This window comes from Scatophagus argus, chromosome 5, assembly GCF_020382885.2.
Source record: "Scatophagus argus isolate fScaArg1 chromosome 5, fScaArg1.pri, whole genome shotgun sequence".
NCBI lineage: Eukaryota > Metazoa > Chordata > Actinopteri > Scatophagidae > Scatophagus > Scatophagus argus.
The window spans coordinates 22,861,652-22,881,074 of NC_058497.1; the positions used below are offsets into that span (position 1 = coordinate 22,861,652).

The 19,423-nt window shown below is 39.5% G+C and overlaps 1 protein-coding gene across 6 annotated transcripts in view; it reads right to left on the reverse strand.

Moving 5' to 3' along the window:
* cntn5 (contactin 5) overlaps positions 1-19,423 on the reverse strand; it is an 89,007-nt gene that overhangs the window by 61,668 nt on the left and 7,916 nt on the right. For all 6 annotated transcript variants that reach the window (XM_046389739.1, XM_046389744.1, XM_046389743.1 and 3 more), the window contains one exon: positions 211-329. In XM_046389739.1, coding sequence (XP_046245695.1) covers positions 211-265 — 55 coding nt within the window. In that variant the 5' untranslated portion in view covers positions 266-329. The remainder of the gene's footprint in view (positions 1-210; positions 330-19,423) is intronic.

Below are 19,423 nucleotides of genomic sequence, written 5' to 3' on the forward strand. Positions count from 1 at the left end.
ACCTCTCCAAGCCTGAAAAGATACAAACAAACTCCCTCTCACATCCATAAATGATGATTCTCCCGGCTGTGTCACATTTTCAACTGCAGTGTCATTAAAGCTGATTTCATTGTGTACTGTGTCATATCTTCTAATATCTCTGCTTAGAAGATTTGTCTGTACAGCTATTTCTTACCATTGTATGTGAACACTACCTTTTGAAAGTCTTACCTGAAAGGCCACTGATGACAGACAGGAGGAGAAATGGTTTCCATGGTGACCCCATACTTGTTGAAGAGGGTCCCTTCTGCAATAATGTTAGCAGATCTGCTTCTTCATTAACGCTGTGCCTACAAACAAAGAGAGAAAACAACATTCAGTGGGGGGGACGTACATCGGCAAGCACAGGGCTCAACAGCTGTCAATCCAAATCACCTGCCAGTCTCACAGACTTACATATCTGCAATTTGATCAATAAAGAATGAATCATAAACAATAGACTCACCGCAATGTGTCAAATAAAAAAAAAAATGGGTTTGACTTTTTCTAGTGGCCTCACTGTGCAAAACATTGCTTCACACAAAACATCAGTTTTTGTTACTTCTGCAGTAATGGGTGTAAAAGAAACAGGAAAACTTGAGAAGTCAACAGAGCCTGAGTTTTTGTTATTTATAGTATGTGGTAGAAAAAACAATACCATTCAAAACAACAATCCACAACATTTAGCACACGTATTCTGGCACAGTCTCAGATTGCTTACAGGATGTCAGGGGTCTTTAAAGTTCCACACATACTGTAGCAGGTCCTGTGCTGTGAAAAATCACACGTTTCATGGAATCATTCAGATTGTGCCTAGCAGCCACAGCACCAGCTAGGCTCTCAAATGTATTGTTAGTGAATTGTCGCTAAATCCCAATGTATGCAATGCACAACAACTAGAGTAACTGTTTGGAGTTTTCAGAGCTGATTTGCAATTTGCTTTTGTTTCTAAGTTAAACATTTTCAGCTTATACCACCTAATATGAGAATATGAGAACAAAAGAAGAGTCGTTGGGTTTTGGTCTGGTGGTTGGACAAAAGCAGCAATCTGAAGGCATCGCTTTGGGCTCTGGGAAATTGTGTTGAGCATTTTATCCTGCCAGAAATTTTAAAATTCCTTATAAACACACATTTTCTCTTTCAGTTCACACTTTGTTAAACTGACACATAATACACATTTATCGAAATACAAATAGTGACTACTTTGTGACCAGCAACATATGAGAAGTCTTTACACCCAGACCACACTGTCTACCTGAGCAGTGCATGGCATCGTGCAACCTGTTGTGTTTTACATCGGCACTCATATTCAAAGCGTTTAGTTTTTTCTTTTAATTTTAAATTTCGGGCAAAATCTTAAAAATAAAAATAAAAATCATTCACAGTCACATCAACATCATACCAGCAAGGTTGCACCTTTCACAGAAGTTTTAATGTCTATTTGTCACAGACGTGGAGAAAAAGAAAACAAAAAACAGAGAAAAACAGGACTGCTGCAACACTGTGGATATCGCATGCATGCAAACCACAGCAGTTCAGGAGGAAGTGCGTCCAGATAGTCGTCACGCACAGGCAGAAGTGTGTGCTGCGGCTCGGGTTTGCAGTCTGAGTAAGGCGTTGCTCATGCTGTGAATAAATGACTCATGTGCCTGCACCTTTGGCTTAATACTAGATACTTGTATTCCCCATTTAAAAACAGTGAGGTGGATACTACAAATGGTCTTTCCTTGATTAAGTTCATTATTTTCAACATGGGGACGCTCCTGCATATTCTCTTACCATTCATTTCTAAAATCTGTGGATAGTTTAATCTGTGGTTCAATTCGCTTCAGTTATAGCATCGTTTTTGTTGTTCACATGCATTTTAATAAACCTGCCACACTGTATTAATACTGGTTCAGCCTTTTTCACACATGACACACACACAAGGCACACGCACACACCCTGACAACAGTATCAGTCACATGTCCACGTTATCCCTTCATTACTCAACGTACTGACGATGATTTTTCCTGACCCATAAACTGCGCCCTAACAGATGCTCACACAATAACCCCACTGCTGTCTCTGAAACAGACATATTAGGTTTCTGCTGGAATTTCTGTGTTTGTGCACAGACAAGAAATGCTCCAACAATATTGACAGGCATGCTAACATGAACACGGTGGTGCAGTGGTTAGCACTGTCGCCTCATAGCAAGAGGGTTCCAGGTTCGAATCCCGGTCTGGGTCCTTCTATGTGGAGTTTGCATGTTCTCCCTGTGCCTGCGTGGGTTTTCTCCGGGTTCTCCGGCTTCCTCCCACAATACCAAAAACATGCACATTAGGTTAATTGGCTACTCTACGTTACCCCTAGGTGTGAGTGTGAGAGTGTGTGGTTGTCTGTCTGTGTGTTGGCCCTGCAATTGATTGGCGACCAGTCAGCTGGGATAGGCTCCACCCCTCCTTGACCCCCTGACGGATAAGCGGTATAGAAAATGGATGGATGGATGCTAACATTAACGCTGCCCTGCTTTTGCAATATGCTGTTGTGATCCTCAATGGGACATTTATAAGTTCACCCTTAAAACACGACCACAGTAACAAACACTCATATTCAGGGAAACAATGTGCATAAAACACTACACATGTGCTTAGAGATGCTGTTCTATTGGTAAACAATGCTAATTGGACACATTTCTGATGTGTAGCCTACAGAATGAAGAGTGTATGATCTGCTGACCCTGTTATACTCCTCAGCACCATTCATCTTCACAGCAGTGCTTCTCCATTTATCTGATCTGTTGTTCTGTTGTTTGAATGCATGAATCCCTGTCTTCTCTCTCTCTCTCTCTCTCTATTCCTCTCTTATCTCACTAACTGGCTCTGTAATTTTCATTTAAGTTGTCTGTCATTTAGATTATTAATGCTTTGGCCCAGACAGCTCTGAGGGTTGAGGGAAGCATGTCCAGATCCTGCAGGTCTCGTCTCACATTCATCATTTATGCCTCCTTGTCTTTGCGTCATGTCATTTGCTCCCCATCCTCCCAGAATGGCTTAAACAATTAGTGACTCAGCAATTAGGTTATCTGATAATTAGGGCTGAGTTGAAAAAAAAAACTGAAATAAAGAAAGAAAGAGAGAGAAAGAAAGCGGCATAAACAAACACAATGATCCATTTCCCTCATTTTAATATAAAGTGCCTTTGCTGTCTTTTTGCATGCTTTTCACCATGTGTTTCTCTTCTTTGCAAATTTAAGTGTTTTCTCTACAGCTGGAAATAAATTAACAAATTTAAGACAAGGCAGACATTTTATTTGGCAATTTCTTAGTTTCGTAGAGCCTTTGCTCACTGATGCAAAGAATTAAATAGCTAAAAGTCTGCTATCTAGGCAGCTGTGTGCACCGGCTGTTGAAAACTGCTCTTCTTTTTTGGAAAAAGGTTCTCACCCTTCCTCACCTCACCACGACCTTCCTTTCATCTCACTTGCATACCGCAGCATAAAAATAGAACATATACAATAGCAGCATGACAGAACATGAACAGAAGCCTACTGCATACGTGAAAACACACCCATCACCTCCAGAAAGGAAACCTTCTCTGTCCCTTCCTTTCAGCGTTTCATTTTATTCTTGGCTGGGTGGGTCAGCTTGTTGCCATACAAACTCGTGGGTGCGTGTTGGACTGAACAGCTTCCACATCAGCCCCCAGATGGTCACTGCAGTCCCAAGCACAGCTCTTCCTACTGAAATCCAGCAGCTCCTCAGATTGATCGTCTCTGGCCTGCAGTGTATTTTTACTGTCATAACACTGAAAAGCGAAACCACTACAATTCCACCTCAGGCACTACCACAAAGAAATCATCTGAAACTCTAACTTTGTCTTTTCTTTTTTTGTAATCCAAAAATTATGAGCGTTTTGATGAAAATAAATGTTCTTTACATACATGTAAAATTCTTCTACATTATTTAAAAATGAGAACTCAAAAAATAAAAGTGGGAATTTTGAAAAACATAAGATTGTTTCATTTTTTAAATCTTCTTCTTTCAATTTGAAATAGCTACCACTAGCTTATCCTTTGGCACTGAACTGAAATGCTAGTGCTGCAACAAAGACACGACCTTACTGTCTGGAATGATAATTTTTAAGACTGATAATATTCACAGAAATTTAAGAGGTCTTTCTGTTGTGTGAACATTTGCACAATTTAGTCCACAGCCCCAACATGACAACGTCCTCCAGTGTCAACAGTATTGAACACAACAGACGGCTGAACAGTTTGATCAGCAGTGCTGCTTGGCTGTCAATCTGACAATACAATGGATAGTTTTATGGCTCACACACAGGCAAAGTGCTTATGAATGGCTTATTTACCGTTTAGGAAGAAGATGCAAAAGTACATAATTCCAAAAAATGTAGGCACAATGAAAGAAATGTCTACAGAACATGCATTATTATTGTTATTATTTGAAATACTACATCTTCAGCTGTGTTACAGTAACTGGGTTTTGGGACCTCTTGTCTACTGTCATGCTTTAAAAGAACTCGAGTCCCTTGTGTATATCAAATAAAGTTGGTCTGTTCTCAGGCAACCTAAAGTTCACCTTACTTGACTGCGTGTCTCACAGAACTCTGCCAGACATGTCACAATTGGACTCAGCTTTCACTTCCTAGTCAACCATATATTTTATACAGGAGAAAAATAAATTGGAAGAATCATTTTTGATTCACAAGAGCCAACACAAAACATATGGGCTTCATAACAGCATGGAAAAGTCCACCTCAGTTAGGTGGGAACATTTGCCAACAAAACATTAAATAAGCAGGAAATGACGAGTATAATGACGATGACTATACAACCCATCATTGTGCCTAATTTGAAAATGCTTTAAAGATATCATGTGGAAACTCTTCAACATTTTCAGCTAACACATACAGACTGGAGAGAAGAATGACGCAGTATTGCTGAGAGATGCACACGTTCATGTCTGTGTCTCCCTGAAAGATGAATCTACTCTGTTTGGTCTTCTACAATCTCATGGCAGCCTACAACAACAGCACAATAACTTCTCACTACTCCACAGTACCCTGCAACGTGGTGCAGGATACTGCAGCTGTGTGCTATACACAATCAGGGGCTGTGGAGCAGGATTCTGCCACACTTCTGACGATCACAGCCCAGCCAGATGGTTATTAATGAGGCAGTGCACAGGGTGCAACAAGGTGCACTGACAGCTCTGAATGCGATGCCTCTTCTCGGTCCCACGGCTGTTTCCACGGGGTGTGTTACACATGAAACGAGTGCAGACATCATTTGCCAAGGTGAGGTTCAACAAACCAAGTCACCAACATTACCTGATAACGTCACCACAGCTGCTTTTAGTAATATTGTTATATCATTTCATAATAGTGACTGTGCTGTGTGCTGTGATGTGCCTCTGGCTGGGAAAATTCAAATCAAACTTGTTGTGGATTATTCATCAACTAGAATGTTCCTCTGGCCATGCCTCAAACACAAAGATGTCATGAATTGAACCTTTAATTTGTTTTTTTTGGGCAAAGCAACAAAAGCTGACTCACAGAGGAAGACAGAGGCTGAGATGACAGGTGTAACATCCGTATATACCAAGATCCTGATTCTAATTATCGTTTTCATACCACACTTACCTCACCTTGTCAGCAGTTCCAATTAACATATGTCTCGTGTGTCAAGTAAATAAATGTATCTAAATGTAGGACTGGAAATTTAACCAGTGCCATCCTAGTACATGATACATGCACACACATATCAAATCACAGCAAACACAGTAATCAAGTAGACAAAAAATAGATAAATAAATCAAAAAGTCTCTGTCATTTTGTGCAGTTTGCTGTGATAACGTTTGGTTCCTCAAGAGCTTTAGGCCGTATTGTTTATTCTTAAGTTCAATCTTATCACTTTTTTAATTTAATAAAAATGTCACTTTGTGTATTTACATGAAAAAAACGTAAGAAAATCATATATAAAGCCAGCGGTAACATGGTGTTTTTGGTTCTTTTCCACTTAAAAGCACTTACACCAAACTGCAATTTGTGCTAATAACAGTAATAAATGGTACAGGTAGCAATGATTACAGTAGTGATAATGACAGTCGTAGCACAGTTCCAGCACCAATAGAAGAAGCACAAGCAACCCGCATAGCAATGGAAGCAAACCTTCTCCACAGTAAACATTTGAATATGACAAAAATATGTGTAAGAGGCAGTGAGTGAATAACACTTAACTCTCAAACACTCAAGGGCAGAGAATTATTCTCCGTGTGCATGTAATACTGTGCATTACACTAACTTCAACTGTTTAGCTAATTTAGCCTATAGCATAGTATAATATGATCAGTTAGCTCATACTGTAGGATGACACAGACCTGGAACAAGCCAGACACAACAGTGCTGGGTGACAGTGTAGCAGAGTTCATTTGAAGAGCCACCCGTGAGCGTACCTTGACTGACTTCAAAAGCCTCATTTTACAGTGATGCACGGACCCCTTTCACGCATACACTTTCATCTGTAAATGGGAAAGGCAACTGCACATGTTACCATGCTCAAACAAGAGCTGGAGTGGATATTCCCTGCTAGACTCACGCCTCCTCTGTGGTTGTAGCAGCAAAATTCAGGGTAAAACACACAAGGTTAAGGCAGTCATTGTTATACTGGATAGCACCTTCTTTCTTATGGAGAACTTAATGTGATGTGACAAATATATGCAAAAATACTGAAAGGGTGATTATTCATAATTACAAGTTAAAGGCCTACTGCAGGTAAATATTTAGTGTATGTGTAATTAGCTTGAGTTCATATAAGATTAGAGTTTTGTATGTGCGTGAGTGGGGGTTTATTGCTGTTACTTTTAGTTTCATAAAAGCCTTGGGATTTGTTTGACTTTGAATAAAAGTGGTCTGAACTAAACAACATCCACAATTTTAAGAAAATTAAATGTCTGGACACGTTTCGCCAAGAAACTGTACAATTATATGCTCTGTTTTCCATGTCCTCTGCTGAAGTATTTTTCAGAAAAAAAATATAATTTGCATTCTAATAAAATAAAATGATGGTAACTGTTGAATGTGCCATTATAAAGACAGCAAACATTGCTGAGAGACATTAGTGTATTACAGACTATACGTGCTACTAAGCTCTTTAAAATGAGTCTCGTTAAACACCCCTGAGGTTTTAATCCGAGTGCAAGGGGATGAAGTTAAAACATGATAATACAGGGATTAGTCTCACCACTGTTACACACCTTTGACAAAAACAAGCCCTCTGCTAATAGAACATTTTTCCTCGATTAGTCTTTCAGTAAGTCGAGTTAAAACCATAGCAAACTCTTAAAAGCAACTAACGAGAAGGACCAGACGCTGGTGGGAATGATGGTGAAAGTTCGAGAATTGGGCTTTGGACTGAAATTTCACTATTTTCAGTCACTGATTGGCAGAGAGATGAGTAATTTCCACTGAGCTCCTCCCACCTTTAACAGATACCACTGAGTGAATCTTTGAGCACTTAACCTCCATTTGTGCTAATGGACTGCAGAGTGGCCAGCAGTAAAAGTTCATTATACTGGGAAACTGTGTGAGTAACACGACAACATCTGTATGACTTTAGAAAGGGTTAAAAATAGAGTACGCTTTGGTTTGTTTTGTTTTTCCTTTGGGCATTTGGTGGATCTGTTGTCCCACTACCAACCCCCTCAGTTGGTCAGGTTCCCACTCCCCCACTTGTCACTCATCTTGATGAGCTGTCTGCTTAGAAGCAGCACGTAGCCTGAGGCTGAGGTAAACAGCATCTATAAAGCCATCAAAGGTGTTGTAGCAGGTGGCGAATGCAGCCAACGCAGCCAATCTGCGAGTCGCGTCCGCGTTCACCATGTTTTAGATCGCATCCTATCTGCTGCACATTTATTTAAATCTGTTCTCTTATGTCTTTTCTAAGTTTGCACCATTGTTCTCTGAGTTGTGGCCAGTGGACTCCTTGATGGATCGAATACACAACGAAAATGAATTGAACCACAGTCAGTGTAAAGCCCGTTTCAGGCAGACAGTAGGATGTGAAATTAATTTGTTCTATAATTCAGCTTTTGAAAAAATGTTATATATGGTAACTTTCTGGTACAGCTTTATAGATTTCTCAGATTTAATTTTTTTCCATTTATCTCAACATTATGCTTAAGTCTTACTGGGGTCCAGCTTATCAATTAAATATCCCACAATCTCCATGTAACTGCAGTCATTATTTTTTCAGTACACCCAGCATTCCAGTGTCCCGTCTGAAGCTATTAAAACATAACCGCACCACTCGAAACTGCAGTGGGACCAGATAGTCCCACGGGAGTCCTGCATTAATGCAGGCCTCTACTATAGAGCATACAATAAATTCTGAAAGCAAAATATAAAGATAATTTCCTGAAGCTGAATGACTCATTCAGTATTTAATGTCATGTTTACATGTTGCTATTCTTAGAATGAGTTCTTTGCGTGAATAAAGGATAAAAGAAACTTTGCTTCTTTTCGCTGAGTGAAAACCACAATACACTAATAATAGTACACTCAACACACTCATAAAAGTGTAGTGAAAAATATGCGCCAGTTTGGTTGGTATGGTCAAAGATGTTTTGTCTTGTTGTTGAAACCATCAAATTTTTTTTCCGGCTTCCTCTGATATGTCTCTGATCTGAAATGCATCCAACCCACAACTCAGGTCTATGCAGAGAGAAAAACAACTGAAACCAGGTGAAAATCCAGAATTGTCTAATGAAAGCCCACTAATTCTGACTTTTTATGGATCCACGACCAGAAGTAAAGAAAAATCTAACAAGCTCTGTTGGCATAGGACAGTTACCAATCAAAAGACATGTTTAAACATGGTTAGATGTGTGGCCCAAAATGACTTTTTGCTGATCACAGAGCAGCGATTATGAAAATGCTTGAATGTATAACTACATTGTGTAATACTGCACTCCGCAGTTTTATTATCTGAATATGAAAAGTCTCTCCTTGAAAAGCAGAGAGTCAGACTGTAGTAAATATGTCATCTACAGACAGATCCTGGAGCTGCTTCATAGACAGTGAATAATGACACGACTCCTGGGACACTATGACAGCACCCATGGTGATTTGACTGGGACACGGGGACATTTCCTGAATCACAGCTGAAAGCCCTATATTCAAGTAAAACTCATTTGAATGCAATATTTAAAATGAAAATCCTCTGAGCCCACAGCGTCGTTCATTAATTCAGTCTCACTGGATCAGCTCCAAAAAAGGTCACATGGTGACATCATGATTCAAGACTTGATGCTCACATTTACAGCCGGGAGAGACGCCGTGCTTGGAGACCCTGAATTTGCTGTTCAAAATAACCAGAATAGCATAATGTATGTTCTGTTTAGAGTGGAATCATCTTCACAAATCATTTCAGTTCTATAAACTCCATTTATACACAAGTGATTTTAAGTCATACTCAGTAGTTGCTTTTTGACAATCATTTACATCCTATTCAATCTGTGCGATAGTCTGAAATTGATGAAAAAGATATTAATTGCATCCTGCAAGTCTAACAAGAGCAACTTGAATGTGCCTGATCAGTGTGTTATTGTCTGTGATGAGGTTTACATGCATTCAATCGGCAAACGGAACAATGGGCGGCTGCAAGCATTCCCAAGAGACATGGCATCCACTCATTTGAAGTCGTTTAAATATTCACAGCAATTCTGCATTAAGCATATTGTGCATACTGTTTCGAACTATATTCAATCCAACTCCAGGGATGATTACAATAAGGTCAGTGATGGTTATCGAAATGGATAATGAAAGTCTAATTGGGGTAAACACTGTAAGCATAAGTGCTATGTCCTAAAGCTTCAGTGAGCTGCTTTCAATTGGTATATTCATATATCTGCTCACTGCTGCCTTTCGTGCTTAATCGTCCATCCAGTCGGAAAGGATTTCTGGAAGTTTGTGTCAAATTGCACCCCAAAACCTCCAAAATTGGAGTGAAAAATGTGAGCTTGATGATTGCTGCTACTGTCTGCAACAGAGACAATTAAGAAACCACAGGAAAACCAAAATACTCCAGCCCTGGAAAATAATACTCATACACCATCGGACTGTTTAGTGTGTATTAGTGCAGATCCGCCACCATCTCCCACGCGGACAAAAGAGACAACTTTGTTCTGCCCACGCTTCACTGGCGCACATTCACGGAGAATGGCTTTTGTAGAAATAAATAAATAAATAAAATGTGATTGTCACACACTACATGAGGAATTCCTGGGGATAAGCGCATATTTTCTAACTCTGGCCTCATACCTGACATTCATCTGACTGTTAGAGTCGAAGCAAGCGATGTGTGAACGCCCTGAAACTGTTTCCTATTCATTATTCGAACAGTTTATCCTTCTCCATCTCCTTCGTCACAAGCGACATCCCAGAAACTACTGACCCGATTTTGACAAAACTTGGCTGAGTGATGTGTCTTATTCTTAAGAACCAGCATTTCACAAAATTACGAGGATTTGTCTAAGGGTTCCCCACAGCAAATGAGTGAAATCATACCACCAGTCTTGGCTGACATCCTATCAAGAAGTTTTGTAGACATGCAAATCATCGTGAGAAATCTCTTCATGCTGACACAACAAGTGTCACTTGTTTTTATTTTCTCCATGTTTCAGAAACAAAATGAATGTTGCCGTTACTGCTGGCTGACAACATTTTTTGTTGTTTTTTGTCAACGAAGCAGCTCCAAGTTGCTCACTCACAGAGGGAATCGCATATTCAAGTGATAATTTAGACTTTTGCACCGAGTTGTTCACACTCATGAAAAAGTGCAAAGCCATTGTGCCATCTGAGGTACAAGTGAATTCATGACATGGGCCTTGAAAATGGAGAATTAAGCTGCCATGATCACTGATGACATCCTCCTGCTACCTTCAACAGATTTTTCAAAAAGGCATGTGATTAATACGCAGTGATTAAGTAGCGTTGACAAAGCCATTCTCTGCACTGTGCTATCCTGACTTCAGCGGGTCTCCCGACGAGCAATTATCTTTTCTTCACGTTTTTGTTCATCCTTTTACCACCTAGTAGAGCTGTCTCTTGCTGCCACGTTTCACCCCTCAATGGTTTTAATTGTCCTGATGACCTCAATCAAAAGACAATTACCAAAGGGAAGAGCAGCACAGGCAATTATTGTCTTCACCACGAGATAGAGCACACCTGAATGGCGCTAGCACCTTGCGCTGTGGTAAAATTACATGTGCAGCCAGTGATGGCTGTCGTGATGAAGAAGCGGTCACGAAGTATGTGCCTGAAATGCTTAAGTGTCCTTAGAGAAGGCCGAATGTGTGAAGAAGTGATACTTCAAAGACCAATGAGCAAGGCGTTACAGTTTGAAGTGGCACACATGAAGTTGTGTGGAGGAATTCAGGCCAAGCCGAGATGAGTTGGAAAATAGGTTAAGAAGGAATGCGAGAACAGAGACATTTTTTACTTTAATGTTACTCTTCTATTACCAGAAACAAATTTTCTCAGAATTTGGAAGTGGTCTGTAGACTCGCAGGTTCCCAGTTATTGACTGTGCAGATTGTCACTGCAATAAAAATGAGTCATATTCCATAAACTTGCTTTAATCATCGTGAACTGCATTGTCTTGACATTGTTAAAAATCCATCATTGTTTGAAGGTTCAGTGAAGGGATTCGCACTGAAGCTGGTGAAATGTCTTTCCTGGACAGGGGGAGGGGAAAGCCACAGAAGTGTTTATCATCTCTGCAGCCGTTAGGGATCGTGCAAAGGTCAAACTGTTATTTTCTGAATTTGTGAAGAGATGGACAAATTCATGTCACAAGAAATGAAAAAGTCAGAATCAAGCGCCAACTGCACCCCTGCTGAGTTAGGCAAAATTTCAAAATATCACTTTTAAATGTCACCTGTCTTGTCATCATATCAGTACATTCACACCTTCATCTTCCGCCATCTGGATACCACCAAAATTATATGTAACTGGCAAAACACATAATATCCTGTCACATAAACAAGTGTTTCAGTTTCATTTATATATTTGTTTTTTTATTTTCGTGGTGGCAAGAATGTCAAGCCATTTACTGTTGGATTCACTGCAGTCGCCATCTTGGGAATTACACTGACCTGAGGTAGAGATGGTTGCCAAGGGAGAACACACCATCATGAAGCCTGTTAAAGGTTGAAAGGTGGCATAAAAATGATATATCTAGCTATTTCTCCATGGCTCATAAATCTAAGTGTTGTCTACATTTTTTTTTATATACCGTAAATGTGCAGTATACATACATGCAGGTTTATGAGTCTACAGTGCCAAATCCATGATCCAGGGAACTTCATGATCCAAAACTGCCTTGCTGAGCTATTCACACTACAACTTACACTTACAACTGACTTTCTAGAGAAACTGATAACGCTGAGACATACGTCAAACTTCACTGTAACAAGTATAGAATTAAGTCAGTTTAACATTCTTTGATTAACATAATTCCAGCACATTATTACAGTGCAATGCACAATGTGCAATATTTAAACAAAATATTTTAAAAAAAGGACTTGAACCTGATCAATAATCCTTAGATGATAAGTTCTGAATGTGGCTGAGTCATGATGGTACACCAAACCCACTCCATTTTGTTGTGAGAGGTCAACATTGCGCATTTACCTCAGTTACCGCCTCTTAAAAGCACTGGATAGCAACATTCTCAACAAATATCAGAGCTCCGGCATTGTGCAAACTTATTTTCCATTACAGTCAGTTGAAACCCTTGTTGCCTTATGGATTAAAATTCACACTCACAGGACCCTGAAGAATCTCGAATGAGGTTCAGTGGATCAAGGACACAAATCACTAAGAAATTTACTTTTTTACTAAGAAAATTCACTTTTCTCAAGCCCAAATAGTGAACCAGATTGCAGAGAGCACATCAGCCTTTATTTTTATTTTGTCCATTGGACACCTTATGCAATTACAGGTAATTAGCTACACTTGACATCACACAAACCGACAGAAGTCTAAGTTAGGAGGATAACTGCATCTGTAAACCTGGACAAACACCTGACCTATCGTTTAAGGTAGTACTGCTAAAAAGGAGGTCATAAACATTGTGTTACTGCTATGTATACAGATGTCTAACTGATGCGACGGATCATTAATTTATTGTTTTACCTGATCGATACTTTCACTGTCACACTTTCAACCAAGCTGTCAGTATTCGTGATGAAAAGCTGTCACCTGTGAGTCAGGTGAGAAAATGCTGCCAGCAGGAAAGTGAAAAGGTGTCACAGATGTTAAACTGGTAAAAGGATTAAACAAAGAGCCTTTAGAGTGAGTGAGTGATAAGCACGAGCATGTCGGATGTGACCTTGTTTCTTTTCAGACATCGTTTTTGTGGATGGCAGATTATTTTACCGGCTTCCCGTCTGTGGCACTGCAAAAGCACTGAACAAGAATATCTTCAGTGCTGTGAATGACACATGCTCTCCTCCAGCAACAGCACAGTAACCGACACCTGAGCTTAATCCAGGAACCAATTTTTGTCCAGTTCACTGGATCAAATAAGCAGCTGGTGAGGGGCTTGGGTGTTTTTCTTTGTATGTTTGAATTTTATTTATAGTAGGTGCTCTCGTTTCAATTTCATCTTAACCTCATCAATAACTGTTTAAATCAAAGCTTTTATTCCACTACAAGTCAACCGAAGAGCTCAGTCAGAGATGTGTAACTGATCTTTGATTTCTTCTAATGGGAGCAGGTTAAACCTTTCTTAGTCTACTCGAAATATTGGAAAATTCTGTCATGTCATTTTCTCCATTTACACTTTTCCAAAAATCTCCTCTCTCAGTGTGCATGAGTTAAGTCAATATGTTCCTCTGGGAGGATGCGTCACTCGCTCTTCTATTGTTTACCATTTATGAGTATTGACTCCAACTTCTCAGAGTGGTGCATTTTTCTTGCAGGATCTTTGAACATGTGATATTTGCTAGTTCAGTGAGATAAACAGAAGTCTCTTCTTCTGTTTATCTTTCTGTTTTAACTCCAATAGCAGAAACACAGCTGCAAGAAGAAAACGTCTGAAACAGATTTAGGTTTGCTTATTGAACATTCTGTTGCACCATTTTTGTTCCTGTGGCTTACTGTGAAGCATGCAAAACCATCTAGTGCATGTAAATGTTTTTGTGACTATTGTGTATCTGGGAAAATTCCAACAAGGTGAATAATAAAAAGAGAAAAAGTCTGGTTTAAATGAACTCGAACTGTGCTTTTAACAGAAATGAGAAAGCTCTGGTCAGCCTAAAATTACAGACTAAATGTGTGAGTTACACAAACCTATTTATGGTATTGTTTCAGAACACAGTAAGACTTATCACTAGGCCGGACAATTACTAGCTTTGATGAACTGACATAAATATCCTGCAGTGCATTTCCTATGCATGAGCCTAATTCAGTGAGGTGTGTGAATCCCCTCTCACCTAGTAACCCATGGTCTATATTCAAACATCTCTGTTGCATCTCAACAGGAGCAATCTCAATAGACTCCTACACCCGCAGAGGAGCTGGCATTCAGCTGCAACCAGCGGCTCCCACTAATGGATGGAACACAAGGGGGACCTCGTCAGACATCATTCCCCAAGGTGCTCAGGAGCAATATGTACAAGGTATTATTGGTCCTCCTTTCCTCAACAGGTACCAGTTTCTCATTGGTATGAACAATAGGCCTTTATCATTCAGTGAATAGAGACACTGTACGCTTGCTAGATCCAGCCCGACTCAAGGTGCTATTGGCAAACCTGACCCACGTGTGAATCAGTCTTATTTTGCTTAAACAATGTGCATTGTGTAATTCTTCCTTTAGCTTTATCAATTTAAGTGTTCTTCTATTTGCAGCAAGACTGTGCCAGCATGTTGAGAGTCCTTGATAAGGAGAACATGACTGCAGTCAATGAAATCCACAGGTAAGAAGAGTAAGACAAAATGAGAAATGTTTTGGATGTGTCTGCATCCTACATTATTTATAATCATACACCGTGCTGTGGGACATGACTGGAAAATAGTAGACCTGCTTCAGTAGGCAAGTAAATATTCATTCTGCATATTGCAACTACATAATCAACTGGGCCTACTCTTTGACACATTTTCTCTTTCAGGTGATGTCCGTTCTTTATGTGATTTGGACTTTATTTAAATTTTAAATGCTAATCATTAAATATTAAATATATTTAAGCGCTTTCAATAAAAGAGTTCACTCTATGACAAAGGTGACCCTGAATGAAATGGAGATGAAATGAAAAGGGACTTCTTTGTAAAGGTCTCTCAGCCCTTCCATCCTTAGAAGCCCAGTGGATTATTTCTGTCTCTCGAGACCCTTGGGGCTGGTGGTGTAAACACTCTGAGTAGAATCAGAGCACATTCATCCACAGGGTTGCTGAGGAGTGGACATGCCATAGTTGACCTCCAGGTCCACTTTGATAAACACCTTATCATAGGCTTTTGAAGACAGTGACAGGGACTTTCCTATCTTTTGCAGTTAAACATGTAAATTCATGATTGGTCTCACAGTAAGGAAAAGGTCAACAACTTATTTTTACAAACATGAACAAGACCTATGTGATGCGAGCGCAAAAGGATAGTGGTTTGCAGTTTCTGTTGGCATTCATCTGGAATTCTTTGACACACACCTAAATTAAGTTCTACAACTAGCCTGTCATGGATCAAGCTCATTCAGAAGCAGTAATGCAATGGTCCTCATACCTAAATTAGCAAGACTTCTCCAAATAAGCCAGGATTTTCTGTTATCCTACCTTGATGGTATACCCTGATTTATCACATTCAGAAAAAACCTGGGGGTCTTTCCAGTCCCACAAGGGCACTTACACCCACATTCCTTATAGTTTATTTCTTTTTATTTCTTTTCTACTATAAAACTGGGTGTTATTTCACTAAAAAAGCAGGTGTGTACAGAAACTAGCGGGTGAAGGATGTTGGGGTTAATGGCTGACCCACTGTGGTGTTTGTATCATGCAAGCAGAACAACATTAACATTCCTGCACCTGCTTCATGGAAAAAGCCAGACTTCTGATGAATGCATGGATGTGCTATTTGTTGTTCTCAACACATCAGCACATCTACTTCTGGGTAAGATTTATTTATTTATTTTTTGAAGAAATTTCTGGCTGTTAAACAAGTAAAGAACTAATTAGCTCCAAAAATCACAACAAAAATGATCTCCTGACACATGAAAGACACATCTCACACGAGTCTTTATTTTACAGAAGCCCAGCAGTCCACTGTGAAAAACTGCCTTTTAACAGGAAGAAACCTCAAGCGGAACCTGGCTCTCCCAACCCGTTGGGTCACAGACAGAGAGCGACAGGGAGAGAAGCAGGAGGCAGAGCAATAATAATAATTATAATAGAACTACCACAATAATAATAATAATTATATGCACAACAGACATAGACTTCCCACCTATATTTTTCATGTTGATGACAATAATAGAATGGGTCAGCTAACCCTTCTGATAAGGAAAAAATAAATAAATATCAGCACAGAAACTGCTCCAAGCATCAGACACATGTAGCCATGAATACTTAAACAAGCCAACTCAGCTGTTCAGAGCTGTTATGTCCAGACAATCAAAGAGCAGCACACTCACACAGCAGAAAGCAGTACGCCTAGAAAATCCAGTTGTGGTGCTAAACCTGTAAAAGTTCTGTTTAATTCTGAGTCTCTTATCTGATGGGGGGCAGGCAGGCAGGTCATGCAATGTGGTAAATTTATTGGACTTAAAATGGCTTGTGGGGCCTAATGCCTAATTTGAAAGACTCTGAAATGTAGCCTGATATGAATCACATTTTACAGCTGCTTAATTGTCGTAGTTTAAATCATTTTTTCACTGCAAATCAATCACATTTTTAGTATGATACCTCAGACTGCCAAAGGCCACAACCCCCAAATGCATGTCGTTATTCTAAGCTCTTGGACAGTTCCTTTCCTTAAAGCATAAAATGGAATTAATCAATTCGCGCTGACTTTTAAAACAATGACAAAACATTGCTTTACCACAGGCAGTGGCTGGCACACACTAAATAACCCAGAAAAACCCTTGGTAATATCCCTCTGTGTTCTTTTAGGACAAAGATTCTTTTAACTTGAAAAGAGGTTGCAAATATGAATGTGTGGTATGTAAATCATCAGTATTTCAAGCATCTACCTTTCATCTGTGCACACGCAGTTTTGCAGAATTGTAAACTTGGCCTTCTTAGGCTGCTGTACACACACCCACACATACCAGTTTTGAGCACCTGAAGCTCAGCAGTTTAATTTGTCCCTGTTCACAGGAAACGACAGAACAAAGGTTCTGTGTGTCACACAATCGTGCTTTAAATGAGCTCTGCTGAAATTGAGATTTAATGAGTATGTGATCTGGCACATGAGGGGACTGTCTCAAGGCTCATTGTTGGATCTCTAAAGCTCAGGTCAGCACAGTTAACACACCCACTTGTGCATGAATGTTACACTTTTAACAGAAAGGGAAAAAATGACAGGCTGCATAAAATGAATTCATCAGAATCCAGACAGCTGAGGGAAGGTAAGACGATGGTCATTCTGGAAAGCAGTGATGCAGATGCATGCAGTAGGTGCAGCACTAAATGGACAGTGCATGGAACATGAACGTAGCACAGTTTAACAAGTAGACCAGGATCCAGTGTTCCAGCCACCCATTGTGCAGAAAATCCAACGCAAAGCTCTCAGAAAAGGCAAAGAAGTTTCTCATGGAGCTTATTGAGGACCAGCGTGGCATCTCGAGCTTTGCCTGGGAAACCTGAAGGTGTCGTGGAGGCTGAGTTGAATCTGCTGACGTTGGAAGGCCTGCTGGAAGCTGCTCAAGATCAACTTTCTCCCCCTCACAACGACTGTTTAGTACTGCAGGGAATACAGTAACTTGTTCATCCTTAAAACCAGATACACAGCCAAAAAAATGCGAGCTGCTGAGTACACAGGATGACACGGTGGCTGGCAGAGTCACACTCCTCATGCACTTTAGTATGTGTCATCTGTTACTGTTACTGAGACAAGTAAGATAAATACATTTTTTAAATGTATTTATAGAATTTTCACACTTTGTCTCTTTTTGGAGGATTTCTTTTTTTAAAATTCAATTAAAAATAATAGCAATTCATATGACACATATGACATGTTTATAATGAGGTTTTGAAGTTACAGCTATAGTCAGTGTTTGAGTAATATGTCAGAATACTGACTGGAGATCAGTAAGACTCTTATTCATTTATTTAAATTTAAATTAAACATCAAGACAGTGTTGTAGCCTGGTGTTGAGATCTGAGCTTATTTTTATATTTCTAAACTATTGCGTGAACTGTTGCAGTAACTGACAGGAAATCAGGAAAATTCTTTATTTTTCATATATTAACACTGACATCATGCCCGTTGTTCTGTAGTGCTTTGTTGTTCTTTTTTCTGGCTTTATTAAAAATTTAAGTCATGATGACCATGTTACATGTTTACAAGGCTTAGTGTTATCAATTTTTGAAATATAAAACTAAGGGTTTTAACAATTCAGTAGCGAACTAAAGATATGTTATTCATATCAATTCATGCATCAGTTCATCTCATTTCAATATAACATGTAGGCCTGGACTACACAAAGGAGCAGTTTATATGTTGACTGTGTCCAGCGTTGTGTTGGTCATACTACAGAATGATTTATTGCATACACTTGATAACACAAAGAGAATAAAGGCTTTTTAAAAAATGCAAATAGATTATTTTCTCACGCTACACCTTACAGTTCTGTACAGTACAGTTCAGTTGCCTGAATATGCAAACCATGTCTACCTCTGTATCATCAGATTTTCTTAATGTTATATACTCCTACCTAACAGTCCTTACCAAAATCCTTTAAATAATGGAACAGTGGAGGTACAAACCAAGTTATCCCCTGATGACTCTCAAGGCAAAGAGAAAAAGTGGGAGCACAGATGGTCTTTTAAAGTCCCTTTTAAAAGTCCCACCTTGATGGTACAGTCTCTGTGAATTAGCCGAGATGCTTTTAATCCCGATTAAAATTTATGTTTTGGATTATGTCGATATCTGACTGAACGCAGACAATTAAGGTAAGAAGCAGAGACGAAAGAGGAAACCAAATATTACATTTGTGGAGAAGTAAAGGTTGCATCTAACATAGCCATAATGTGACCTGATTTCTGCTGCTCAAATCGAGGGGGCACAAGTTGCTATGGTAACTATACTATAGACCATAATATTAAAGTCATTTGTGAAGGTGTTTTTTAGAAAGCCTGGCAATCTCCCTTCATCCTTTAAAAATTGCCTTCACAGAAATGTGATACTGTAG